This window comes from Phocoena sinus, chromosome 20 (assembly GCF_008692025.1).
Source record: "Phocoena sinus isolate mPhoSin1 chromosome 20, mPhoSin1.pri, whole genome shotgun sequence".
Classification (NCBI taxonomy): Eukaryota; Metazoa; Chordata; class Mammalia; order Artiodactyla; family Phocoenidae; genus Phocoena; species Phocoena sinus.
Window position 1 is genome coordinate 1,504,718 of NC_045782.1, and position 25,995 is coordinate 1,530,712.

The 25,995-nt window shown below is 59.0% G+C and overlaps 1 protein-coding gene across 4 annotated transcripts; it reads right to left on the reverse strand.

Annotated features, from left to right (window-relative positions):
- Positions 1–27: 27 nt before the first annotated feature.
- Positions 28–9,886, reverse strand: B9D1 (B9 domain containing 1). Of its 4 annotated transcripts, none has more exons than XM_032617863.1 (7): positions 9,751–9,886; positions 8,226–8,294; positions 6,694–6,805; positions 3,144–3,240; positions 2,249–2,311; positions 501–568; positions 28–287 (listed from the first exon to the last, which is right to left on the reverse strand). In XM_032617863.1, exons 1-7 carry the CDS (start codon positions 9,811–9,813, stop codon positions 145–147), a joined length of 615 nt encoding a protein of 204 aa, XP_032473754.1. In that variant the 5' UTR covers positions 9,814–9,886; the 3' UTR covers positions 28–144. The 4 variants fall into 4 exon arrangements, with proteins under 4 accessions (XP_032473754.1, XP_032473756.1, XP_032473757.1 ...); XM_032617865.1 differs by having other exon boundaries at positions 3,144–3,232; positions 9,751–9,880; XM_032617866.1 differs by lacking the exon at positions 6,694–6,805 and having other exon boundaries at positions 3,144–3,232.
- Positions 9,887–25,995: the final 16,109 nt, after the last annotated feature.

The window sequence follows — 25,995 nt, forward strand, 5'->3', positions numbered from 1 at the left end:
GGGAAGAGGAGCTGCCCCAGCCTGGGCTCTGTGAAAAGGTAACACTTTATTACACAGACACCGGCCACCCCCGACGCACGTCAGGCAGGTGGGTCGCTGGGCCGATCGTCCCAGGGGGCCGATCGTCCCAGGGGGCCGATGCCTTCACCGGGAGAGGCCCTGGGGCGTGCTGGGCCCTGAGACCCCCTGTGTGTCCGGAGGCCCGGTGTCATAGCCCAGCTTCCTCATGTCCTTGGTCACCACGTTGAAGAGGAGAGTGACGAAGCCCTGGGAGCGGACGCGGGTCACTGAGGACAGAAGGGCAGCGTTAGCTGGGCCCACGCCCCTCACCGGCAGAAGGGGCTGCGGTGGGGACGGGGGACGGACGGACGTGGCAACCCCTCCGGGCTGGGCCCTGCCCCCACATCTGTGTGCTGGCGGGTCCCTGGCATCCAGCCATCTGATTGCGGGGGGCCCACCTGGTCCCACCTTCCCCGGGGGATGGGGGGGTCAAGTTTTACCTTCCCGGCCTTCCCCCTGAGCCACCACCTTGGGGTCTGTGTACTCGGGCCGCCGTCCCATGAACCAGCTGGGAAGATAGGAGACAGCCTGAACCCAGACAGAAATCCCAGAAACGTGACAGCAGCCGAGGTGGGGAAGGCAGGGCCCTGGGACAGTGTGATTCCCCATCCTCCTGGGGAAGGAGGGCCCCAACCCAGAGCCCAACAACCAGCCTTGGGGTGGGCAGAGGAGCCAGATCTGGGCTCTCCACTGTCCTCTGAACAGAGCAGGACCCAGAATGTCACTTCCATTTCTGAGCACCGGTGTTCTCACCTTAATGGGGACGTGATACTGGTCCCCTACCCCATGGGGCTCCAGCCATAAAGCATTAGCCTCTTGATATCTGAGCCTCCCACCCAGGCAGAGGGTTCTCCGCACCTCAGAGCAGGCTGCGGACACGCAGTGAGCCAGTGAGGGGCTCGGGGTGGGGGCAGGGAGGGGGGCGGGAGGGGGCACAGGGGGGTGGGGAGGGGGCACGGGGGTGGGAGGGGAGCGGGGAGGGGGGCAGGGGGGCACAGGGTGTCATGGAGGGGAGCCTCGCCCCCTCCCTGCACCTCGGTTTCCCCATCGGAGGAGCAGGGCTACGCGGCACCTGCCCCCAGGCTGCACTGAGGACCAGCCCGGGAAGCAGCCCCCAAGGGCCCCGGGGCCAGCCTGGACGCTGCTGCAGGGGCCCTGCGGGTGCCTTGAGGCGGAGATGTGCCTGAGTAGCTCGTGCAGCGGTGTCTCAGGGAACCCTTTCTGCCATGTGGAGAGCAGACTGGAGGCTCTGCGTGATGGCCCCAGAGACTAGGTCCCACTGTGAGAAAGTTAATTTCTGTGGTTTTAAGCCACCAAGTCCGTGGTAACTGGTTGCGGCGAGGCAGCCAGCAGGCCGAGGAAGGATGCCGGAGGTGGAGGCCCAGCAGAGGGGACGAGAGAAGGGGCTGCTGGAACACGGACCCCTCATCTGGGACGACTGTCCATCCAGCTGCCTTCCCCCATTTCCGTAACCCAAGCACACACGGCCCAGCCCAGGCAAGAGCCCCTCCGAAGGGCGGGATACGACCCCCTGCTGCCGCCCAGCCGGCGGTGAGGGCTTTCCCAGCAAGGACCCCCCCCCTCCCCAGGGAGACCTCACACGGGGGCCCGCAGCCCTCCCTCGGAGCTGTGGGGCGTGGAGCAGTGTGGACACCCGGGTGGTGGTGTCACCTCCAGCCGACGCTGGCCCTTCCCATCACGGTGGCTTCTGGAGGGCTCCCAAGGGCAGCAGGCGCCTCAGAGCCCAGGAAGCGTCCTCCCCCGAGCAGGGTGCCGGCCAGGGGGGCCCAGGCGGTGCTACACGTTCCCCTGGGCCTGGTCCACCACCGGGGAGGGGAGCTGAGCTGACCCAACCCGAGTAGGTCAGCCAGGCCCAGCCAGCCCTCCAGCTCCTACTCAGATGAGGGAAGGGGCCAGACGCCTCGGGCTTGGTCTCCCTGCAGGCCCGTGTGCGGGCCCCACCGGCTGCCCCACCAAGGTCACCACCTCCTCGAGACCGAGCTGCTCCCTGCACCCCGAGCCCCGCCGGCCCCGCCCTCTGCTCTAGTCCCTGCTCAGCTGTCACCTCCTGGCAGAGGGCCCTTGTGTGAAGCCGTCCAGCACGACATGGCAGCGGGGGACGTGACAGCCCTCCACCCGACCACTGAGGCCAGGAGTGGCTGGGGGGATGGATGTGCAGGAGACTCACCTGGTAAACTTTTGCAGTTTAGACACAGATTCTGGGACAAACATGGGGATGGTCTTTTTGTGCCTGAAACAAATGTTTTCACAGACAGCTGTGCTGAGTCACGGAAAAGTGGCGGAGCCTTCTGAGCCTCCAGCGAGGGGCGGCAGTGCCAAGTCGGAGCCGGAGCCCCGCCCCCAGGGCTGAGTCCTCTGAGAGCCTTGTTTCTTTTGAAGGGTTGGGAGGATGCTGAGGGCTACAAACCAACCCTGGCTCAACTGTGCCCCTCACAGGGCCCTTGTCCTTCTCCAAATATCCCAGCGCGCTGCCATCCTCCAGGAAGCCCCTGACAGTCCCCTGGACCGCACCCGGCTGTGGTTACCCGTCCCCCGTCCCCCTTCCCCTCGCACCCTGCACTTCCCATCTCAACACCCCTCAGGTTCGCCTGCTGGGCCTCCTCCCTCCACCTGCTCTGATGGAGTCCTCACCCCTTAGGGTCGCCTGACCCTGGCCACCCACCCCGCACCTGGAACACGGTACCTATACCCTGTCACCATGCTTGACAAGAGAGACCTGCGTCTCTCCATCTGTGCCCACTACTCGGGGGGGGGTGGGGGGGGGGGGCGCCTGCCGAGGGCAGGTCCCGTGGTCACACGTGTCTGACACGTGTGTCCTCAGGCCAGCAGCCAGGGAATGAGTGTCTGAACTCCGACCCCAGCTGCCCCGGAACTCTGGCTGGACCCGCCCCTCTCGATGCCCCAGGACACCCCCTCCCAGGTGTGGGCCACGCCCCCACGCCAGGGACCCCTCGCACTCCCCGCCTCAAGGTGAAGCATGCCCCGGGGAGAGCCTCGCGGAAGGTGCCCGGGTCCCGAGACAGCGTGGCCCGGCGTGGGACCAGGTCGGAAGGAGGACCTACCGTCCGGGTGAGAAGGGCACGTGCACCGCCCCGTAGCCTCGGACCACGTCGTTCCCGAACACGTCCGGCCCGTACACGCTAAGCACGACCTGCGGCCCTTGCGAACGACAAGGCAGGGGTCAGCCTGCGGGCAAGCCCAGGGGAGGCGCAGGGGGGAGAGCAGGGCGGCGGACCCGGGAGCCCCCAGGTGTGCGCCTGCAGGCTGGGCCCCGTGCCGCCCCGGTCCTGCCGCTGGACAGGCCCAGGGAGTGCACAGGGACCCGGCTGTGACGGGGTGGGGGTGGGGGCGGGGGGCTGCTCCCGGGGGTGTCTGCGTGTGGCTCAGGGCGGCCCCGCACCCCCTTCCTCTCGAGCGCTGCCAGTTCCCACTGCTCCCTGTTGGCAGCTCCATTGGGGTACATCCTCAGGAGGCGGGGAGGCCCAGAGCCGGCCGGCCTGCCCAGCTTGGACCCGCGGCCACCGGACAGCCCGTTTCCTCGTCCTCCAGACGCCCAGGCTCGGGCCTGACGCAGAGGAAGTGCTCCCCGGTGCTGGGGGACGTCTGTTCCCTCCCCGTCACCGCCTCAAAGGTCATCACTCCTTTTCCGTAAGGTTTCACCGCCAAAGAATGCATCCCACACGTGGTCCTTTGGGTCTGCCCATGTTGTGAACTTTGTATGAGTGGAATCGTATGGTACGTAGATTCCTGCATCCAGCTTCTTGGATTCAGTGTTTATGAGACGCATCCAAACCGAGTCACGTCTCCAGGGCAGGAGAACTCGGTCCTGTCTGGTGGCCATGGACGCCCGGGCTGTGTCTCCTTCTTGGGACAGCACGACCTCTCGTCACACGCACACCCGCGTCTGCCCAGGCTGCGCATTCACTCGAGCTGCTTCCCTGGGGGCACCGCACCAGAGCTTGGTGTCCTCAAGCTTCCTAACTGGGCTGTTCTGGTCCTGAATCATGGCCGCTCACTTTGGCTTTAATTTGCATTTTCCTAATTGTAACTGTTCTTCCTAAAATGAAGTTGAGACCTCGTCCTGTTTCTTGGTCACTCGGATGTCCTTTTTTGGGTGGTGCCTTGCTCGAGCCTCTTGCCCAGTTTACAACTGGATGGTCTCTTTTCACCCGTAATGATGTCTTTGGGTCACTAGAAGCCCTAAATGTAACAGTGGAACCCGCGGATCTGCTCCTGTGAGGAGTCCTCATCCTGGTGCCGCAGTTCCCGCCTGACTGCGTGGAATCTTCCTGAAGCCGTATCGTCATGCTCTTCACATTTCCGTGCGTGTATCCACCTGGGATGGACTTTGTGTGCCTGATACAAAGCAGGGATCAGGCTGCACTTTTCTTCCTGCTTGTATCCAACTGCCCCAGGACCACTTCTCAAGACCCCCTTCCCCTCCTGCTCTGCCCTTTGTCGTGAATCAGCTGCACATGTTCAGTTCTGCCCTGGGCTCCCTACAGATCTGTCTGTCCTGGTGCCACAACTGCTCTCGTGATTGTGCTTTACAGTCACAGCTTGATAGCTGGTAGGACAGGTTGTGTTTGATATTACTGGAAAGAATTTATTTTTAAAATATCAATTTCTACTTTTTATACAGAATAGAAAACACATTCTATTTTTATACAGAAAGCAACTGATTTTTAAAATAAATTTATTTACTTATTTATTTTTGGCTGCGTCGGGTCTTCGTTGTTGCACGCGGGCTTCTCTTGTTGCAGAGCACGGGCTCTAGGCGTGCGGGCTTCAGTAGTTGCAGCACATGGCCTCAGTCGTTGTGGCTCGCCGGCTCTAGAGCGCACGCTCAGTAGTAGTGGTGCATGGGCTTAGCTGCTTCGCGGCATGTGGGATCTTCTCGGACCGGGGATTGAACCTGTGTCCCCCACGTCGGCAGGCGGATTCTAAACCACTGCGCCACCAGGGAAGCCCGCCAGCTGATTTTTATATACTGATCTTATAGTTGGCAGTCATGCCCCCTTATTAATAATTTACTGTAGGTTATTTTGGAAATGCTACATAATCATGTCACCTGTGAATAATGACAGGTGACATGATTCTAATTCTTATACCTTTGAATTGTACAATGGTGGTGGTCATGACAAGCATCCTGATCTGACAGAGATCTTTCAACATCTCACTAAATAAGTGATGTCTGCTCTGCGTTTTGTGGGTAGCCTTTATCAGATTAAGGAAGTTTCCCTCTACTCCTGGTTGGCTACAGGTTTGTCATGAATGCATGTTGAATTTTATCACATCTTCTTCATCGATGGGGATGATGGCGACTTTCTTTTTAACGTAGTGAGTCTCACTGGTTGACTTTAGATGTTGCACGAACTTCTTATTTCTGGATTAAACCCTCCTTGCTCACGATAGATCACCCTTCTGGTGTCCTGTTAGGCGCAGTTTGTGGACGTTTGGCACCACGTCCAGGGTGGGGATGAGGGCAGCCAGGCCGCAGGCCAGGGCGGGCTGTTCTCTCAGAGCTCTGAGGTGGCAGGATCTTCCTGGCTCCTGGGTCCCCAGCCCAGAGCGGCCGACAAAAGTCTCGGTCAGCATCTCGATCACCTCTGCTGGAATCAGCAAATACTCCCAGGGGAGCTGCAGCTGGGGGTGTCTCTGGAGCTCTGCTTTTTTCCTGGGTCTTGGCCTCCTAAAGCGCCACGACTTTGCTACCTGTCTGATGCCTTCAAGTAGTTTGTTTTCTGGTTTTGCTTTTTAATATTTTATTCACCTTTCCTAGCCGTCCTCAGCAGGAGGAGATTGGTCCTTTATCTAGTGCCCTGTTCCAGGAAGCCTATGGAAGTTTCTCGTGGATGATGACAACAGGATGGCAGTCCCCGCCCAGGAGGACAGCCAGGCAGTCTCTGCTCCAGACCCTCTGTGCCCGGTAAGCCTGAGCCCCCGCCACACGCAGCATAAGGCCTGGACCGTGAAATCAGATGGACCTGAAATCAAATCCATGCTCAGCTACTCAAGGTAAATCTGAAGGCAAATGATGTCACTTTTTTGAGTCTCAGTTTCCTAGGAGTGGAGAAGAATCTACCTACCAGATAGGGTTACAAAGCCTGGCCAAGCCCACATAGGGAGAGTATTCACGGCCCCTGTGGAGCGAACCCCAGGCTTTGCACACGGTTGGCGCTTATTAAGTGAGAGTGACTGGTAACTGCCAGGTAAGGCGGAAAGCAAACACTGCAGGCGAGGAGGGCTTTGGGAAGGTCAGTGGTAGGATGAGGGCCAGGTCCCCGGGGCAGAGAGAAGGGCAGGGACTTGCAGGAGGAGCAGGGCGCTCGGGTCTGGCAGAAGCACAGCTGTGACGGACAGGGGAGAGCTGTCAGGGCAGGCCTCCTGGCCAGACTGCTGAGCCGGGCTCTGCCCTTTGCAGGCCGGGCCTCACCGGCTCCGTCAGAACCTCAGGAAGGTCAAGTGCACACAGATGAGCAGGAAGGGGGCAGGGAGGAGGGGGAAACTGCCAGGAGGCTGAGAGCACGTGACAAGGCTGGTCGAGGGCCCAGGGGATGGGCAGGGAAGGTCCATGTGGACACGGGGGCAGGACGAGGCCCGTGGACTCACAGCCGTAGGGGTTGGTGCTCTTAAAGGTGACGTCGATGGGGAAGTTCCACACCAGCGCGCGCCGCGCATCCTGGCTCTTGGATGTGATCTGTGAGATGCCCTCCTCCAGCCCCTGCGAGGACGACAGTGACGGCCAGTGTCCCAGTTCCACGCCCCTCCCCTCCCTGGGCAGCAGCTGGGAGAGCTGTTTCCTTCACCATCTTCTGCCAAACGAAGGGACCTGAGACGTAATGGAGGGGCTCCCAGGTCTTTGAGGGTTTTCATCCATGAGGGCCTGGAACCTCGAGGCCCCAGCCCTCCCCCGGTGCCCGAGCTCCACCTGCACCTCAGCCTCACTGAGGGGACGGTGTTGCCCTCTCCCCTGTCACCATCGGCACGTGTGTGCGTGTCACTTTCTTGGTTACAAAGCAACGCCCCTTGGCCCTACGCCCCCCCACCCCTTTGTTCCCAGCCAAGCTTCTTAAAAGACATGTCGACACTCACCAGCTCCAATTCCTTCTCACTTTGCATCCCTGAACCCACCCCAATCTGACCTCTGGCCCCCACTCTACCAAAGTGTTTCTGTCAAGTCACCAGTGGCTCGGCTGGCTGTGATGTGGTCCCTTCTCTGTCCCCATTTCATGGGCCCCCCACCTCCCAGGTCAAACATGCCAGGCACACCCCCCGCCTCAGGGCCTTTGCACACTCCACAACTTCTGCCTGCCTAGTTCTTTCCACAGCCTTCCACGCGGCTTGTCCCCTCGCCTCCTTCAGCTCTGTGCTCGGCTACCGTCTCCATGAGGCCTTTTCAGGCCTCTCATCCCTCCCTTTCTTGCCTCTGCTTTCCCCCAGCGTGTCACCAGCCAACAGCCTGGAGTGTTTACTGCCCCGTGTCTAGTCTCCCCCTCAAGAAGTGCACCCAGCAAGACCGGGGCTTCACTGGCTCTGTTCACCACTGCGTCCCCATCACCAAGAGACTCGGCAGCTATCGCTTAGCGGGTGCCTGGAGGACAAGCGCTATGGTCTCAGCTGCACAGAGGAGGGACCAGGCTCCGAGCGGCTGTGAGGGTCACCCCAGTGCCGCGCAGGCAGTAACGTGGTGCGGGCTGAAGAGGCGCCATCGTCCCGCTCCTGATGGAGACCATTCCTCGGGGACTCTTGGAAGGAGGGTTCCAGAGTCTCCCCACAGGCTGAGGAGACCGGCAGTGCAGTGAAAGGACCAGCCCAGTGTCTGCAGCTCGGCCGCCTCCAGGCCGGCTCTCTGGGGTCTGCCCACCTGCGCTGCCCAAACATCCCTACTTGCTGCCACGCGCCAGCTCCCAGGACAGGGCGCGCGAGGGAGCACGGCCTCGGGGGTGGGTCAGGGAGCACCGCAGCGCTGCGTTCTCTGCCCCGGCTTCACCAGGAACAGACTCGCATGCGGGTCCCCCCTGAACTCAGCGTCCACCTCTCAACTGGTTCTGAACTGGGAGGGTAACGGGAGTGATGGAGCCTTCAGAGACCCCCCCAGTCACGAAGGCCATGAGTCTGGGAGGCCAAAGGGCCCAGCTTACCGCCGTGGGGGCCCAGTCCTGGCCATACACGAAACAGTACTTGCAGTAGAGGTCGTCATACTCAGGAAACTGTGGAGATAAGCATACACAGCTTCTGCTCACAGGGACTCACGCTGAGACCGACTGCTGGCCAGGCAGGTGCGGCCACCAGTAACTCCGATCGTGAGGCACCTGGTGAGGGGGGGGGGCGGGAGCTAAGAGACAGCAGGGGGTGTGGACGTGGCGCTCAGCGGAGGGTCTGGGGCCCAAGATGTGGGCGAGTCCAGGGCCGCTACTGCCCCTGGGCCTTTGCTCAGGCTCTGCCTTCTGTATGACATACCCTTCCCATTCCTTCACCTGGAGTTTTCCTGCTCACCCTTCAAAACTGATCCTTCAGGGAGCCTGCCCTAAATTCCGGGCCGTCCTGGGGGGCCACTTCCTAGCTCCCGCAGCCCCTGGTGCTTCCCTCCATCACAGCACTGACTGTTTATTTCTCTCAACCCCATTAGACTGTGAACAAGGGACAGGTGTGTGAGCTTTCTGTGTCCCCAGCACCTGGCACAGGGGCAGCTCTAAGGAAATGATGCAGTGAAAGGTCTGCGAAGGCAGGGTGCTATTAGGACACACAGAGCAACATATGCTTGGCCTGCTAGAGGAGGGGCCCCGAGCAGAGGGGGAGGAAAAGTGGGGATGAGGTGGCTGCTGAGAGCACAGACACATGTGACCCAGCCCAGCTGAGGCCCCTGATGGGACAGAGCAGAAGAGGGGAAGCGGATCTTGGGCACTGGGTCAAGGGGGAGGTGGACAGAGTGGGAGACTGGGGCAGCGTCCCTGATGAAACAGGAAGGCGGGAGATGCCCGCTAAGAGGCCCCAGCAGAGCTTTACCTAAACCATCTCAGTTAGTCCTCACAATATACTCATAACAGCCTGGAAGGGCAAGTCCAGCAAAGCTCTGACATCAGACCAGGTTTCAAATTCCAGTTCTGCCACTGCTTTTGGGCAAGTTTTCCCATCTGTAAAATGAGGGTGCCAGTAATACCTACTTCACAGGTTGCTGTGAGGATTGACTGAGCGGGGCTGGGCATGGAGGCTGGCATATGCTATGTCTTACACACAGAAATGACAAACGGTTCGTAGGACGTGCTGGGGACTGGAGGGTAGCGTCCCCTTCCGTCCAACAGACACCGCCCCCCCCCCCCCCCCCCCCCCCACCGCACCGGGGCAGCCGCCACCATCGCTGCATCAGATCAAGCAGATGACCTCCCTTCCAACCCGCGCCCGAGGGCCTGAGAGTCGAGGGCGCGGGGCCTCGCTGCGCACGGACCCGCGCGGGTCGCGTGGGGTGGAGGCCCCCGCCCGTGACTCCACGCGGGCTCGGCCGACTGTGGCCTCGGCCTCGCTCAACCCCCCAGGCCTGTTTCCACACCGCACATGGGGCGGAGGGTTCGCGCGACCTCGCACCAAGCCTCTCACACGCTGGCTCCCTCCGGCGAGGCTCGGCCCTGGGGGGACGGGTGCGGCCCCGCGGGGTCCACGGCCGCTCACCTGGGCGCTCTCCACCTGCCCGTTGACCATGAGCAGGAAGACGCTGGGACCCGCGGCCGCCATAGCAGGGCTGCGCGGTTGCTAGGAGGAGCCGGGTTGCCCTGGAGACGGACGGCGTGGCGCGCGGGACAAGATTCTGGGAAGCGGGATCTTCGGAAAAGCGAGCGCATGCGTGCGGCGGCGCGGCGGGAGGCGGGGCTTCGCGGGGACTGTCGGCGCGAAATCCGCGGCTATATTGTGTCTGTTGGTGCGGGACCCAGCACATCCCTGGTTCACGTTACCCCACGGGAAGTGTGTGTCCACTCAGACCCGGCCCCGCCAGGCCCGTGGGAGGTCTTGAGCCGGAGGCGACGACCACCGCGCGTGGGGCTCAAGAGCGAGGCCCCCGACAGTCGGGGTCCGGCCCCGGTTCCGAGAGTCCGCGTGGGACCAGCAGCTGCCTGCGTGGGGTCAACGGATGCTCCCTCGGGCCTTCTGAGACCCTCGCCTCCCAAAAGTTTATTAGACAAACCTGGGAGGGACCTGGAGAATCCTTAAACCCGCGCCGGCGCTCCTCCGCGTGGGGCGGGAAACAGGCTGCGGAGGGGCCGCCCCCGGCCGCCCGAGCACCCCCAGTCGCTGAGGGGTGAGCCCGAGCGCGGCCCCGCCAGGACACTGGCCTCAGGACGTCACTGCCTGGCCGCCGGAGCGGGTCGTCCGCCTGCTCTTAGCTCAGAGCACGGTTCGCATTTGAACATTTATTACTGTCACAGCTCCGGCCAATGCTCGCCTCTCCCGACCCACAGACGCCGTGAGCACAGGGGCCGCGCCCACCCCGTGTCCCGGTTGCCTGGCACAAGTGAGCACTGGTGGCAGCCTGTGGAGTGGATGAATAATTGAGTACGTCTCTGTTGCACAAAAGAGGAAGCAGATTCAGAGGCGAGGTGACTGGGACACAGTCACAGCAGCTGGTAAGGAGCTGAGCCGGGATTCAAACCCAAGACTCCGCGGGCTCGCGACCCTCACTGCTTCATTGCCTGGTCCTGGCCCAGCGCCAAGGGTGCCTCTTGGCTGGGGTGCCAAAGGTGGCGTTGGAGACCTTACCCCGGATCCAGAAAATGAAGGGGTGGACAGGTGTGAAGACTTCAAGGAGGCTGTGCACCCAGCAACCAGCTGCCAGCTTGGGAGCAGACCAGGGGGGGTCCCACGAGACACCTGTGCGGGAGAGGAAAGGAGGGGTCACAGCCAGCCCGGGCCCACCGACCGTCCCCCCACCCGCCTCAGGTGAGCAAAGATACTTGACAGGGGAGGGGGCTTGGGCAGCCAGTGTTCACACCTCTGACAAGAGAGGCTGAGGCCGGGTGGGTGGGCCGGGGGCTCAGGTGGGAGTTGGCCTCCCCCAGGCCTTGGCCATATCCCGTCCCCCACCCCTCACACCCTCCCAGGTACAGTGCGTCTTCAGATGCTACCACTCTCGCCCAGCTCTTTCCTCCTTGTGGCTCAGTATTACACAAAGAACAGTTTTCAACAAAATGCTTGCTATTATCAAATAACCAGGGGCTCCCTGTAACCGCAGACCTGGCCATGTCCAAGGCTGCCCCATGTCCGCACAGAACCTAAAGGGGGAGTCTCCCCAGGGGGCGGGTTCTCTGGGATGGCCATCAGGGTGCGGCTCAGTGGCCCCCCGGGAGTGTGAGAGGTGACCAGGCCTAGTGGCCTTAGGAGGGACCGTGGGAACGGGTGGGGCACCTCTCGGGGCCTGTGCAGGGCCAGGCTGGAACCCGCACCACTAGGTGGGGTGGGCTGGCGTGGGGTCTGGCCCACTGGGTGCCCTTGGGCAGGCTGGCCTCTGGGTCAGGACAGTCAGACTGGAGGCGGAAGGCGTCTGGGCTGGTGCTGGCGCGCAGCAGCCTCAGAGGGATGCCGCACAGCTCCGGGGGCGGGATATAGAGGTCTGCGGGGGGGGGGGGGCGGGCGGGGACCCTCAGCAGGTTGGCACCAGTCCAGCCGCAAAACTTCCTGCCCTCCTGGGCATCCAGTTCTCCCCGTCCTCTCTTAGTGGACCCCCAAGTCCCTCTCAGCGCAGCTCTGTCGTGTCATCCGTTGGACTCTCACAGTCTCCCCAGGGCCATACCCACTGAAACTGGGGACACACTACGGCCCAAGGGAGGGGGCGAGGAGAGGGCCCAGGGCTGCCCTCCAGGCTGGGTGGGTCTGGAAGCTGACCCGGGCGTAGCAGGCGCCAGTGCCACCCTCTGCCCCGAGGCCCGTGTCCACGTGCCAGCCAGCAGCAGGCCAGAGCTGGGCTGTGCTCGGGGCTCAGGGACTCCGGGCATTTCCGGCTGTGCAGGCCCCAGCTCCATCCCAGCTGTCTGCCCGGCCCACCCTCAGCCATCTCAGGCGTCCGCTCCCGTCCTTAGCGAAGACAGGCTCAAACCCCTGTGCCCAACAGGGCTGCCCCTGGAAAAAACGCCAGGACCGGGTAGCCAGAGGGACAGGATGAACAGCACTGCTGAGAGGTGGTGGCCTTGCCAGCCGGGCCAGGACCAGGCCCCCAGGCCCTCCTGGGGACAGGAGCAGCTCCTCCACGCTGGACGTGCTCTCACAAGCGTCAAGCGCCAGTCAGTCTGGGCCCAAGGTCACGCTGAAGTGGGACTGGGGCAGCTGTGGATGGGGGGGGGCGGGGGGAGGCGGTGAAGAGGCTGGGCGCCCCCTCCTGGGGCCCCTCTCCATCACCCTCCCTGGCCGCTGCATCCACCTGCCAAAGCAGTTGGCACCTGTGAGTACCCACTCCTGGGAGATGAGGGCCCCCTCACAGAGGTACCGGCTGTCCAGAAAGATGCCGGCCTGCCAAGGTCACGTGGCTGGGTCCTCCCTGTGGTGGGCGTTTGCCGGCCTGGGCCCTGCACCCTGGGGAATGAGGCGTCACAGCTGAGCTCTGGGTCCCAGCGTCTGCTCTCTGTCCCCCACTGATTGTGATCTCTCCCCCAGCCCTCGATCCCTTGATCCCAATCTGCCCCAGGGGAGGTTTCCTCCCTTTTCCTGCCCAGAAACTCATAGGTGTGTGCCCAGCTCTGTTTGCATTTCTCTTGAGACAGGGTTGGCTGGCTACTGACTAAGGCAGCTGGGCTCCTAGCACGCTGCCCTGTTAGCTTGGTTCCACCCTCGCGCAGGCCCCCTGCCGCCTGCCACCATCTCTGCCCTGCACAGCTGCCCGTTACTTGAACCCAAGTCTGGACTGCCAGTCTTAGGAGAGCCTGGACTCCTGGCCCTCGAGGGGTGGGGGTCCCCCCTGCCCGCAGCTCCCTGTCAGCCCAGGACATTTAACCTCTGCAGCAGCCCCTCCCCACCACCGCCCTGAGGCCCAGGTTGGGGCAAAGGGGAGCTGGCCTGGGCAAGAGGAAGCGGTGCCCCTGCGGCGCGGGGGATCCCCTAGCTCCGCCCTGCCCCCCATCGCAGGTGAGAAGCAGAGGCCAGCGGCGCCGCCAGCACCCACGGTCATCCTCCCCTCCGCCACCGCACACCCCAGGGAGCTCTGCGGCACCCACGTCATAGCAACCCTGCGACAGCAGTGTTGCTTGTCCTGCAGGCGGGAGGCCGGGCTTCCCAGGGCCACGGGGAGTAGCGGCAGGGCTGTGCAATCTAACCGGGGTCCCTTCCTCTCACAGCCCTCTTAGGTCTTCCTTCCCAACCCACCTCACAGCTCTCAGTGGAGCTCGGTGCAGAAGGGGGCACAGGCCAGGCCCACAGCTGAATGTCACCAGGGACAAAGTCCAGGTCCTCTGTGGCCTGTCGGGTCCCTCTGGCCCTGCCGCCGCTGCCTGCATCCCCCACCCCTCAGCCTTGCGGTACTGGATGCCCGCACACATACACCACCTTCTTTCTTTATTTCTTTTTCTATAAATTTATTTATTTTTGGCTGTGTTGGGTCTGTGTTGCTGCGCGCGGGCTTTCTCTAGTTGCAGCGAACGGGGGCTACTCTTGGTTGCGGTGCACGGGCTTCCCATTGCGGTGGCTTCTCTTGTTGCGGAGCACGGGCTCTAGGCTCATAGGCTTCAGTAGTTGCGGCACATGGGCTCAGTAGTTGTGGCGCACGGGCTTAGTTGCTCCGTGGCATGTGGGATCTTCCCAGACCAGGGCTCGAACCCGTGTGCCCTGCGTTAGCAGGCAGATTCTTAACCACTGCGCCACAAGGCAAGTCCCCAACTTCTTTAAAGTTACAAGTGCCTCCTTTGTATTGAGGTAGAATTCACAGAACTTCAAACCAACCCCTTTTAAGGGCATAATTCAGTGTATCACGGCGTCTTTGCACGTGCTGTTCCTTCCACCCTTTCTGCCTGACCTTCCTGTTGAACTTAGAGCTCCAGATGACCATCCTGTCCTCCAGACAAGCCCTCGTTGGGCAGGGGCGTTCTCCACCATGGAGGGGCTGTGGCCTGACCGGGTCTCCTGGACCACACTCAAACTCCCCGAGCGCCCATTCAGTAAGCGCTTGTCGAATGACTGTGTGAGTGAGTGAACAAGTGAGCGGAGGACTTTGGGGGGTGCTGGCGCTGGGACCTTGTGGGCCAGGGCTGAGGCTCTAGAGTCGGGCAGGAGGGGACCCCAGCTTCTAGCAGCACAACAGAATCACCCGGTCTGGGTCGGGGCAGCTGCCCAAGCAGGGTGCCTCTGTCTCCAGCCTGTCCCCAACTTGCAGTGTGGTCCCGGGCAGGTCATTGCCTCTCTCCGATCCCCAGTGTCTCACTAGGAAGATGAGCGCATGGCCTGGACTGTCCTTTTCCCACTGAGTCACTTGAAGGACTGGGGGAATCCCTGACGTCTCCAAATCAGCCCCAGGAGCGGGCTTGCTCCCTCTACCCTGAAGTTCAAGGGGGAAGTGCCAGGGGCAGCTTCTTCCAAGGGTTAACCAGCAGGGGGAGCTGGGTTCCAATCTAAGCTCTGCCCCTCGCTAGCTGTGTGACCTTGGGCTGATGGCTCAACTTCTCTGCGTCTCAGCTTACAGGAAACTGGGGATCATAAGACCTCGACCTCACAGGGCTCAGCAAATGGGAGCAATGGTCTCCACGGCGAAGGCAGTAATGCAGTTGGAGTCCAGCTTGCTTGGAGACAGGCAAGTTGAATCGTTGGCCAAATTCTGGAAAGTACTGTAGGTCTTTCAAAACCGTTCATTTTCAGGGCTTCCCTGGTGGCGCAGTGGTTGCGAGTCCGCCTGCCGATGCAGGGGACGCGGGTTCGTGTCCCGGTCCGGGAAGATCCCACATGCCGCGGAGCGGCTGGCCCCGTGAGCCATGGCCGCTGAGCCTGTGCGTCTGGAGCCTGTGCTCCGCAACGGGAGAGGCCACAACAGTGAGAGGCCCACATACGGCAAAAAAAATAAAAACGTTCATTTTCAATCCATTGGATATAAACTCAATGTCAGCCAAAGCCAGGCGGATAAGTGAAGCTTGCCAGGAGTTTACATGTTGGGCACGTGGCATGACAGGCTGCGTATGATGGAAAAGCCAATTAGGGCTCAAATACATAAGGCTCGTTTGTCTCAAACATCAAGACAGCCCGGAACTGACGCTGACTTGGCCGCACCACCAGGGACCCGGGTTCTCCCCATCTTCCCGCCCCACCTGCTTAGCATGTGGATTTTGTCCTCACAACAAGACCGCTGATTCAGCTCCAGGTACAGGGCTATGTTCTAGGTGGAGCAGGGGGAGAAGCCGTGCATCCCCAGCAAGACTTGGCATAGGACGGGACCTCCCACACAACCCAGTAGCGAGAACTGGGTCTCAGGGCCTCTTCTAGCCGCAAGGGAGTCTGGGAACTTGAGCTCGGGTAAGGTAGGAAGGGGAGACGCAGTTAGAATAGGCGTTGAGCTGCCCGTTCTTCACTCCCACGGAGAACTGTGCCTGCTTCTGTTGATCTCCACAGGCGCATCTAGCTTTTGTTTTCCTCCTGTGCCAAAAGAGTTCAGGCATGGGGATAATCCAGGGGATAATGAGGTGCACTGAGTCCCAGGCAGTTGGTGAGGGTCAGGTGGCATTCACAATACGGAACAGCTCACATGGCACAGGCCTCCACCCATCTGATCAGATGCCCAGCCCTGCTCACGGATGCCTGCTGGTGGGCCGGAAGCCACACCCACCAGCAGGTGCCAGCCCTTGTTGTAGGCGTCCACAGCTGGGAAATCTCTGTTTTCTCGAGATCTCCTAATTTTGTCATGTTGGGTGAATTTTTAGATGACGTCATGTAGGGCAAAGAAAGCCCATTTGTGGCCTTGGTATCTGATCCCTCATCTTTGGGTCTCGCGGGGGCGGAGGCGTGGCCTGACAGGCTCGAGGGACAGGGCGGCATGTGCCGGCCACTCTCTGTGGTCCTGGACAGATGGTTCTTTCCTCTGGGACATCACTCCTTCCCAGGTGCCCAGGAGAGAGACAGGTGGTTGAGGGAAGGGAGAAGGGGGTCCAGGGAATGGTAAAAGAGGTTCCCTAGGAAGAGTAACAGCTGAGAGCTAGGAGCATTTAGAATGACATCATTTTTAAATGGAGTGAAGTCCCCAAGGGTGAGAAAGGGACCACGGAAGGATGATTTTTTTAAAAAGCGTCCCAGATGAGACAGAGCCACGTAAGTGTCTCCACGTGGCGGTCGAGACGTGGAGATGGCATTGTTAAAGTCACTTCCTCAGTTTTCTACTTGATGAAGATGGGTGATTTTTTAAAATGCTGTTGCTGAGTGAGTTATGCTTTTACATCATGTGTAGCTGATTGTAAGGACTTGTGATAGTTCTGGGATGTTTCTAATAACTTCAAAATTTCTTCCGTTCTGAGAAATCGTGGGGTGGATGGGGGTTCCTGAATTTTAGGGGCTGTAGGTTGCAAAGTGCTTTCCCATCCATTCAGCCACTATGGTCCCCACAGTAGTTCAGGAGGTGGAAGTTAAATGCTCCCTCACGGGGGACAAAACCACGAGGCTCAGAGATGGAGAGAGCCTCACCGAGGCTGAGGGAGGCTCAAGAGCGGGAGCGGACCTGGGCTGGAATCTGTCTGCGTCCAGCCGGCTCCTGTGGGGGGGGTGTGTGGCCAGGAGGGGGTCGGGGCAGAAAGAAGGAACACCTCTGATGGGATGCTGGGGGTGGATTGAATTGCTCCAACCAAGCCTCAGAATGACCCCGAAGGTCATGGGAACCAGGCTCGCTGAGCCAAGAGTTACTGCTCGCTCAGCAGGTATTTATTGAGCACGTACTGTGTACCAGGCCCTGGGCTAGGTGCTTGGAGTAAAGTGAAAGACAAGACAGGCACAGCCCCTGCCCTCGTGCACTTGACTTTCTGGTGGGGACACAAGGAAGCGTGTTTGTGATAATTTGGGACAGTGGTAAGTGCTATGAAGAAAAAAATAAAGCAGAGAAAAGGGCTGGAGAGTGATGGGGGAGGGTTACGGTAGATGGTGGATGCACAAGGAAGCATCTCTGAGCAGAGTCCCGAAAGAAGCCTGCACGGATGTGGGGTGGGCATCTCCACAGCATAGTGAGAGCACGGTGCGTGCACAGGCCCTGGGCAGAATGTGCTCGAGGAACAGAGAGGCGGACTGGCGCCTGCGTGCACATGGCCTCGTGCTGACACACCAGAGGCACCTGCACGACTCTGCCCCCAGCGAGTGCTGGGGGCTTGAAATCAGCCACAGAAATTGGCGAATGCTAAAATTAGGGCTTTCAGTGCTTTACCTTTTATTGACATTTTCTTTTTTTCAGAGAGCACTTTCCCAGCACAGCGCTGGGGTAGGAGATGGGTTGAGAGTGCCCCGGGCCCAGATCACTCAGGGCCTTAAGAGTCCTGGAGGGTTTCGAGCCGAGGGGGGATGTGAAGCGACTGGGGTTTTAACTGGGCTCTCTGGCCACCACGTGGGGCTGAGACTTGGGACCAGGGAAGCTGGGAGGCCGGTGCTGCCAGATTTAGCAAATGAAAATACTGGACATCCACAACTAAAGAACCATTCGTTGTGTACCTGAAATTCAAGCACAGCTGGGCATCCTGTGTTTCATCTGCAGCCCACCCATAGGTGCCAGGCCAGAGGAGGTGGAGGGCCACAGCTGCTTCTGAGAGGTTCGCCGAGGGCCATTCCTTCCTACTGCGGCGATCCCGACCACTCCCTCCCCACCAGCCCACACCCCAGCCGTCCCTGGGCCTGCACACACCTGCCAGCTGTTTCCGCGGGGCTTTTCCAGCAGATCTGAGAGAGGAAATCAGGCAGATGAATGCAGGGGATTACCTCATAAGAACCATACAGCTGGGGCTGCCGCCACGCCCTGCACTCGGCCTCAGGGCAGCTGGTCCCTTCGAGACAGCCACCTCCTCCATCTGCCCCCCACTCTCCGTGAGCAGGGCCTTATCCCACGAAATGGGGACGTTGGGACACAACCTATCTGTGTTTTTCAAAAGATCACCCTGGCTGCTGTGCAGGGAATTGGTTACAGGAGTGAGAGGAGACCAAGAGGACGGTGACTCGGAGATGACAGCAAGGGTCCCGGCGAGAAATGATGGCGGCTGGGACCAGGCAGTTAGCAGTGAAAACGGTGCTTCTCCTACCCTGTTGCCCCTACTCAGGCTGCTCCAGCTGCAGCTTCCTCGCTGATTCTCAAACAGGCCAGGCACACCCTGCCTCAGGGCCTTTGCACTTGCTGTTCCTTCTGCCCAGAATGCTGTTCCCGCTGCCCGATCTCCACAGGGCTCGTTCCCTCTCTCCCTTCAAGTCCTTGCTCCAATGTCACCATCTCCACTGGCCTTCCTTGACCATCCGTGTAAAATCACCACCTCCTCCCACCGTCAGCACTTCTCAAGTCCACACCTGGGGCCTGTCACCTGAGACGCTGGGTTATCGAGTGGCTTTGTTGCTCTCTTCCAGCCCAAATCCACATTCCTCAGGTGGGGAGATTAGCACCTGTCGTGTTCACTGCCAACTCCCCAGTGCCCAGGATGCTGTCCAACACAGAGTAGGTGCTCAGTGACTGCTCAGGGCTGCTGTGCAAGTGGTCGAGCAGCGTGAGGGTGAGATGAGGGGCCTGGGTGGGGTGTTGGTGAGCGTGGTAGTGGTCACAGGTCCTGGGGGCTTGTGGGGCGTCCCCTGGAGACGTTTGGGGAGCACCAGGTGTTGGATAGGCACTCAGGGGAGGGAGGGAGGGAGGGACGGTGGGCCAGGCTGGAGCAGGGTTGACAGTGCTCGGTGCAGAGCTTGGGGAGGAGTTCTGGTTGAGGAGAGGGCCCCGGGCCAAGCCACCAGGAGGAGGGGCCAGGAGAGGCGTGAGCGGTGAGGGTGGCGTCCTGGTGACAGTCATCCCTGCTCACGGAGGACAGAGAACAGACCTGGCTCCACCCTCACACCCAGGCAGGCCCAGCGCAGGCCTCCGGAATGCTCGGAGAGGGGCAAGGTCGTCCATCGTTTGCCCAGCCACTGGGCCCTCGGGACCACAAGGACGGCACCCTGACGGCGCAGCCACAGGTGCTGGGACAGAGCGTGGACCCGCCCCCAGGGTCCTGGTCGGCCTGGGTATGCAGGTGGTGGAAGCATGGCTGAGGAGAGGGTGCTGAGAAGCCACGAGCGGCCCAAGGCAGAGCCACCAGGCCCTGAGGTCAGCCCACCCATGCAGGCCTCCTGCTGTCCCCTCCACGCACCCACAGGCTGGCCTTGGGGAGTATCCCCCGCCTCGGGGGACTGAGCCGCGGCACCGACCGACCGCTGCCTGGCTCCGCGTCCGTGGGCAGGTCCCCGCAGCAGCCCCCTCCGTGCCCGTCCTGGTTCCCCTCACGGCAGCCTCCGAGGCTCAGCTCTCCCAAGGGGCAGGCATGTTCAGGCAGAAACGTTCCCTCCTCTTTCCCCTACAACCTGTGGGGATGGAGCTGGCCTGGCTGCTGGGGGCGCTGAGGCAGAACAGGCCCAGCATGAGCCCGGAGGGAGCGTATGTCCCAGTAGTTCGTGTCCCTGTGTGCCCGCGTGTGCAAATCTGTGCGTACGTGAACGCTGTTGCGTGTGCGTCCCTGTGTGTGTGCACAGTGATGCCCTGTATTCTGTGCGTCCTGGGTGGGCATGAGCGTGTCTGTGATCCGGCAACCTAAGTGGACCGCATGTACATGTGAGCACTGAGCCGTGACTGTGCCAGCGTGTGTGTGCCACAGGGTGACGGTGTGGCCCGGAGGGCTCAGCAGCACTGGAGGAGATGGCAGGGGCAGCTGAAGCTGCCACCCAGCACCTGCCTCACATCCACTCCTGCCGCACTGCTCATCACCTGCAACATGGGCTCTGGGCCAAGGGGGGGCCTTGGCACCCGCCACCTTTGGGAAGGAACGTGGAGCCCCCAGGGCCGGGAGAGATGAGGGTGGTCTGTACTGGGAGGCCATGGACCCTGAGTGAGGGAATCCAGCCCCCCAGCTTCCAGTGTCTCCGAGAAGAGTCCTGTCTTGCTCTTGGGCACTAGGGCACCTCCCACCTGCCCTCTTGATGAGTAGATGTGGCTTTGCCCCTTGCACCTGTGAGCTACCTACTCAATATCTGTTCTCCACTTCTAACCAATCCTGATTTGGGGGGCAGCAAGGTGCCTATCTAAGCACTTGATTTCTGAGCCTCCCTTGCAGGTAGGGCTGGCCATGTGACGCAGTTCTGTCTAAGGAGATGTAAGTGCACATCTGCTGAGGGCTACCAGGAAGTTGTTTGCTCTTGTGATGACAGGGGACAGAGGTAGTGCCATGTCCTTCTCCCTTCATCCTTTATCCTGCCTGGAGCATGAATGTGATGGCTGGACTGCAGCAGCCATTTTGCAGCCATGAGCTAAGAGAGGTAAAATGTCACGAGGATGACAGCCAATCGGAAGGGTGGAGCCTCAGTCCCTGACAAGCATTATTGAGCCGCTAAACTGAGGTCAACAAAGTCCTTTGGATTTCTTGTGATGAAAGAAAAACAAATCTTCATGTGTTTAGGCCATGGTTGGTGGTTTCCTTTTATTTGCAGCCTGATCGTCTCAGATTGAAGGCTGGGAGAACCAGCTGCCCTGGCTTGCCCTGTCCCCCGACTGGGGGCCCTCCCTGCAGCCTGCCCAGAGTCCTGCCTGCCCCCAGCCTCTGCCGTTTACGTGGTTAACAGCAGGCCGGGAACCAGCTGTAGTTTAGACCAGCTCTTCATGTTCTTTTAATCACGACCCTCACTACGCAGAAGGGGAGACTGAGGCTTTCTGAAGTCACCGGCCGAGGGGCTCTTAACTCAGTCATTACCTCTGTGGTGGGTCCTGCGGGCTCACGGAAGGGGTTCTGGCCCCCAGACTCCCCTCACCACCCTGTCCCACTGGTGCTGAGGGCCCCACTGAGAGCAGGCAGCGTCCTTTGCAGGTTCATCCATTAAGCTGGCCCCCTTCTCAGGGAGTGCGTTCTGTCTACAGGGCCCGCAGGCCACCCTCTCTGCTAGGAGCAGGGGCAGGAGGGCCAGCTAAGGAAAGTGGGGAAGGAGAAGGGGGGAGGGGCCGCAGGCTGACCAGTGGGTCCTGGTGCAGCTGCCTTGGCCTCTGCAGACGGGGTGTGAGCTTCGCGGGCTTCCCCCCGGGGGCCCCAGCCACTCACTGGGTGACTCAAGGCTGGTGGCCTTAGCCATAGACGCGTGTCTGCGCCGGGAGAGTGCAGCTGGGTACCGGGAACCCTGGGGGTGGAGGCAGTCCGCTCCCTGCACGTGGCCCTAGGTCACTCACCCCCTCCCTAGGTCACTCACCCCCTCCCCTGCTGAACCCATTTCTCAGCTGTTAACAGGGCCAGTGACTCCCTCTGGAAGAGGGTGAGGGTAGAACTGTTTACACACCCAAGACACGGCTCGAATGCCCCTGGGCCTGGGGGTGTCCGCCTGAGTGACCACGGCTGGTCCAGCACCTCCAGAGGGCCAGGCCCATGCCTGGGACTCTCCTGGCTGGGCTGTCATTTCTCAAACCCAGAAAACAGCCCAACCAGGGAGGTCTGAACATCCCCACTTTGCAGGCAGGGACACTGAGGTCAGGGCCCCGGGGGTCCTGCACGGTGGTCGTCTGCCCACCTCTCCAGCCCGTCTCTGTGTGCCCCTCCCCCTGCCACCTCCACGCGGGTCTCTGTGTCCCTAGACGTGTGCCGAGCTCACTCACACCTGCCCTTTGCACCTGCTGCTCCCTCTGCTTAACCCTCCCCTCCCCCTCCTCCTGGTCCTTTCACCTGGCTGGTCCCAACCTGGATGTCCCTCTGTGACTTCCCCGCCTGAGTAAGCGTCCTCTCCTCACCCCCGGTGCCTGAGCATCCCCTCCTCAGCGCCGGCCACAGGGGCAGACACTGCCGGCTGAGGGTTGGTCTCCCTGGTGAGAGAGGGGCGGGGACCACATGTCCGTGGTTATGACACAGAAATACACAGTAAAGAATGCCTTGGCTGCGATGTGGCAGGGCAGGATTCAAACTCAGCTGTTCCTGATCCCAAAGTGTGTCTTCTGGAAACTAAGGGCCTTTGGGGTTGGAGGGGAGGCAGTCATGTCGGGATAGCATCTTCCCGGACAGAGACCCTGCTCTCTGCTCCTCAGACTTCCCCTGCACTTCCTCTGGCGGCAGAGGGGTGGAGATGTGGGGCACATCTCATTCCTACTGGCAGCCATCCGTCCTTCCTTAAAGCCCAGGTTTCCTTTGGGAAAATGGCTCCCGGCCGCTCGCCCTTCCAGAGGTGGACAGGTGACTCAGGTCTGGCCAATCAGCATGCGTCCTCCCACGCCCCCCACTAGCCTGTCCAATGAGAGGCCACCCCGAACCTTTGCTGAGACTATCGACAAAGGGGGGTCCCTGGAGGTTGTCGGAAGGAGTCCGCCATCCGGGGCTCCCCGATACCCCCAACATGACGAGGGTTAAGGAAGGCTCTGCAGCCCAGGCGGGCCTCCGGGGCTGGGATCAGAGACGGGGCTCACCAGGTTCTTGGAGGTAGCTGAACGGCCTCACCCGCATCCACCACGCAGCTCAGGTGTCCGGATCTTGGTGACACCCCCATTGTCTCCACAGAAGCTCTGACACAACCCACGCTTCCTGCTCTCACCTCCCTCCACATCCGTCTTCAGGGATCCACTGCCACTGCTTGCTCCAGAGCCCCGTCAGGGCTGTCACCGGGACGGCATAACCTCCTTTTCTCCAGCCTTTTCTCAAGCATGTCTTCCGCACCATTTGCCAGAAATATTTCTCAGGAAGGCAATTCTGAAGGGCGTTCTACTCAAACCTCTTCGGAGGCTCCCAGTGGCCTAAATCGTGAACTTGGACGTGCATGTGGCCAGGCAGGAGGCACGGCCAGGAGGGCTGAGCAGTGGTCTGTGTCAGGAGACCCTCTTCATTCCCACAGCTTAGTTGCTGCTTCTCCCCCTCCTCCCCCTGCCCTCCCCCTCCCCCTGCCCTCCCCCTCCCCCTTCTTTTGGAGACATGTCCCCTGGGCCTCTTTCATTTCCCTGCTTTTACTAAGGTGTTTCTACGCTGGTACAAGCATGTGATGAGTGGCATGTGACAGTCGGCCTGTGCTGGGGACGCAGTCGGGGGGTGGTGGGGACCGGTGAGCAGGAGAGCCCCCATTTCAATGGCGAGGCTACCGCTCTGTTACAGTCCACTAACGCTTTGTGGAAATGCAGCTTTGACGCTGACAGATCTTCCAGCTTTCCAAAAGAAACCAGAAACGGGGATTTTTAGGGGACGTCTCCCATTGTCAACATAGGCAAACAACTCCAAGCTTTTAAAAAGCACCGTGTGACTCCTCCTCTCACACTGCTGGTGGGAGCCTGAAGTGATATAATCCGTAAGGACAGGGATTTGACACCGTTAAAGTCACGAGTGCAGCGCTCTTCAACTTGGCACACGCCCGCTTCTGGGTGGCTTAGACTCACAGCGCACGAAACGATGTGTTCAAGATACTTCAGCACTACATCGTTTGCAATAGCAAAAAGTGTCCACCTATAGGGTCTTGGTTAAATAGATTATATCTGAAAAGTGGTACTATGCAGCTGTAAAAAAGAATGAGATGGGAATTTCCTAGCGGTCCAGTGGTTAGGTCTCCGCGCTTTCACTGCTGAGGGCCCGGGTTTGGTCCGGGGTCCAAGAACTAAGATACCGCAAGCTGCGCGATGTGACCACCAAAAAAGTAAGTAAAAATAAAAAATGAAAAACTTTAAAAATAAAAAAGAATGAGATGGTTTCTTAGGCATGACATCAAAAGCACAAGTGACAAAAGGCAAAATAGATAAATCAGAGTTAATTGCAATTAAAAACTTGTGCTTCAAATGCTACCACCAAGAAACTGATAAGACAACCCACAGAATGGGAATAAATATGTAAATCATACGTCTAATAAGGAACTTATATCCAGACTATGTAAAGAACTCTGCAACTCAACAATAAAAAGGCAAATCACACAATTCAAAACAGAAAAGGAACTGAACAGACACTGAACAGACATTTCCCCAAAGAAGAAACATGGTCGATAAGCACACAAAAAGATGCTCAACATCATTAGTCATGAGAGTAATGCAGATCAAAGCCACAATGACAGACCACTTCACACACACCAGGATGACTACAATTTAAAACAGAAAAAAAAAAGGAAAATAACAAGTGTTGGTGAGGATGTGGAGAAATTGGAACCGTCAGATATACTGGTGAGATTGTAAAGTGGTGCAGCCACTGAAGTAAACAGTCTGGCAGCTCCTCAAAAAGTTTTTAAAAGTTGGCCTTCCCTGGTGGCGCAGTGGTGGAGAGTCCGCCTGCCGATGCAGGGGACACGGGTTCGTGCCCCGGTCCGGGAAGGTCCCACGTGCCACGGAGCGGCTGGGCCCGTGAGCCATGGCCGCTGAGCCTGCGCGTCCGGAGCCTGTGCTCCGCAACGGGAGAGGCCGCAACAGTGAGAGGTCCGCGTACCGCAAAAAAAATAAATTAAAAAAAAAAAAGTTTAAAAAGTTTACCATATGACCCAGCAATCCCACCCTTAGGTCTGTACCCAAGAGACCGGAAAGCCTAGGTCCACACAAACCTCGTCCGTGAGTGAATGTCCAGAGCACCGTTATTCACAATAGTCAAAAAGTAGAAACAACCCAAATGTCCATCAACTGATGATGGGATAAACAAAATGTGGTCTATCTATACGGTGTAATATATTCAGCCTTAAGAAAGAATGAAGTTCTGACACGTGCCACAAGGATGAACCTGGAAAACATGCTGAGTGAAGGAAGTCAGGCACGAAAGGTCACACGGTGTATAATTCCATTGATCTGAAACGTCCACAATAGGGAAATCCATACAGATTAGTGGTTGCCAGGGGCTGGTGAGGGGAAATGAGGAGTGACTAACGGCTTTCTTTTTGGGGTGATGAAAATGTTCCAAAATTAGGCAGTGGTGATGGTTGCACGAACTAAACTCATGTACTGAACTGTACACTGTAAGTGTTTTATGGTATGTAAATGATATCTCAAAAACGCTGTTATAACAAAAAAAGAATGAGAGGTCCATCTGGTCTTTGATACCGCGTGATCTGCAGGAAAATTGTAAAGAATCTGTTACCTTTTTGTAGAGTAAAGGGGAGGTGGGTAAGAGTGTGTATTAGTATTTGCTTGTGTTGAATTTATATTGTTTCTTCTTACTTCCAGTAGAAAACTATAAAATCGTCCACCTGGCGTGAGACCAAGATTTTTCACTTGAACTTTTTAATTAAGATTTGAGTTTTGAGCCATATGAAACAACTTTTTCTTGAAGTAGTCACTTGTGTCAAATGCAGCGAGGTCATAAGGCAAGGCTGAGAACGTTAGATAATTGATGACTATTCCAGGACAGAGTCAGGGCCTAGTAGGGGCAGGAGTAAAGCAGCTCATTATGTACTCAAAAGTCAATGAGAATCAGGGAGTTTTTGCCAAGGAAGTTGAAATGTCTGTAACTTGTATACCGATCCTAGCTGGAATATTTATAGAGAAGTATTTAAAGGATTCGCAATGTATGGGTCTCTTCTGCTACTTTATGCTTTATTCCCACAGCAGATGGGACCATCACAGAGCTGGCCACCAGGTTCCCTGAGAAGACGCATTTATGGGTCCTGCTGCTTTACGCCCTCTCTTTTCACTGACGGGCACCGCAGAACTTATCCCGCACATATTTCAGAGTTAGGGAAGGCTGTCTACTGTCACCTAAGGAAAGGCCATCACGGAAATATTTTCAGAACTCAGGGCAGAAAAGGTCCACTTCCCGTGAATGTGGTTTATTAATGTTCAAGGCTAATCACGTA

Excerpts from the sequence above, each read along its gene's own strand:
- B9D1 (XM_032617863.1), bottom strand. The coding sequence starts at position 9,813 with ATGGCGGCCGCGGGTCCCAGCGTCTTCCTGCTCATGGTCAACGGGCAG. Across the intron at positions 2,312-3,143 it reads GTGCCCTTCTCACCCGGACG|GCACAAAAAGACCATCCCCA; the intron begins GTAGGTCCTCCT and ends CATTTGTTTCAG. Across the intron at positions 288-500 it reads TCAGGGGGAAGGCCGGGAAG|TGACCCGCGTCCGCTCCCAG; the intron begins GTAAAACTTGAC and ends TTCTGTCCTCAG.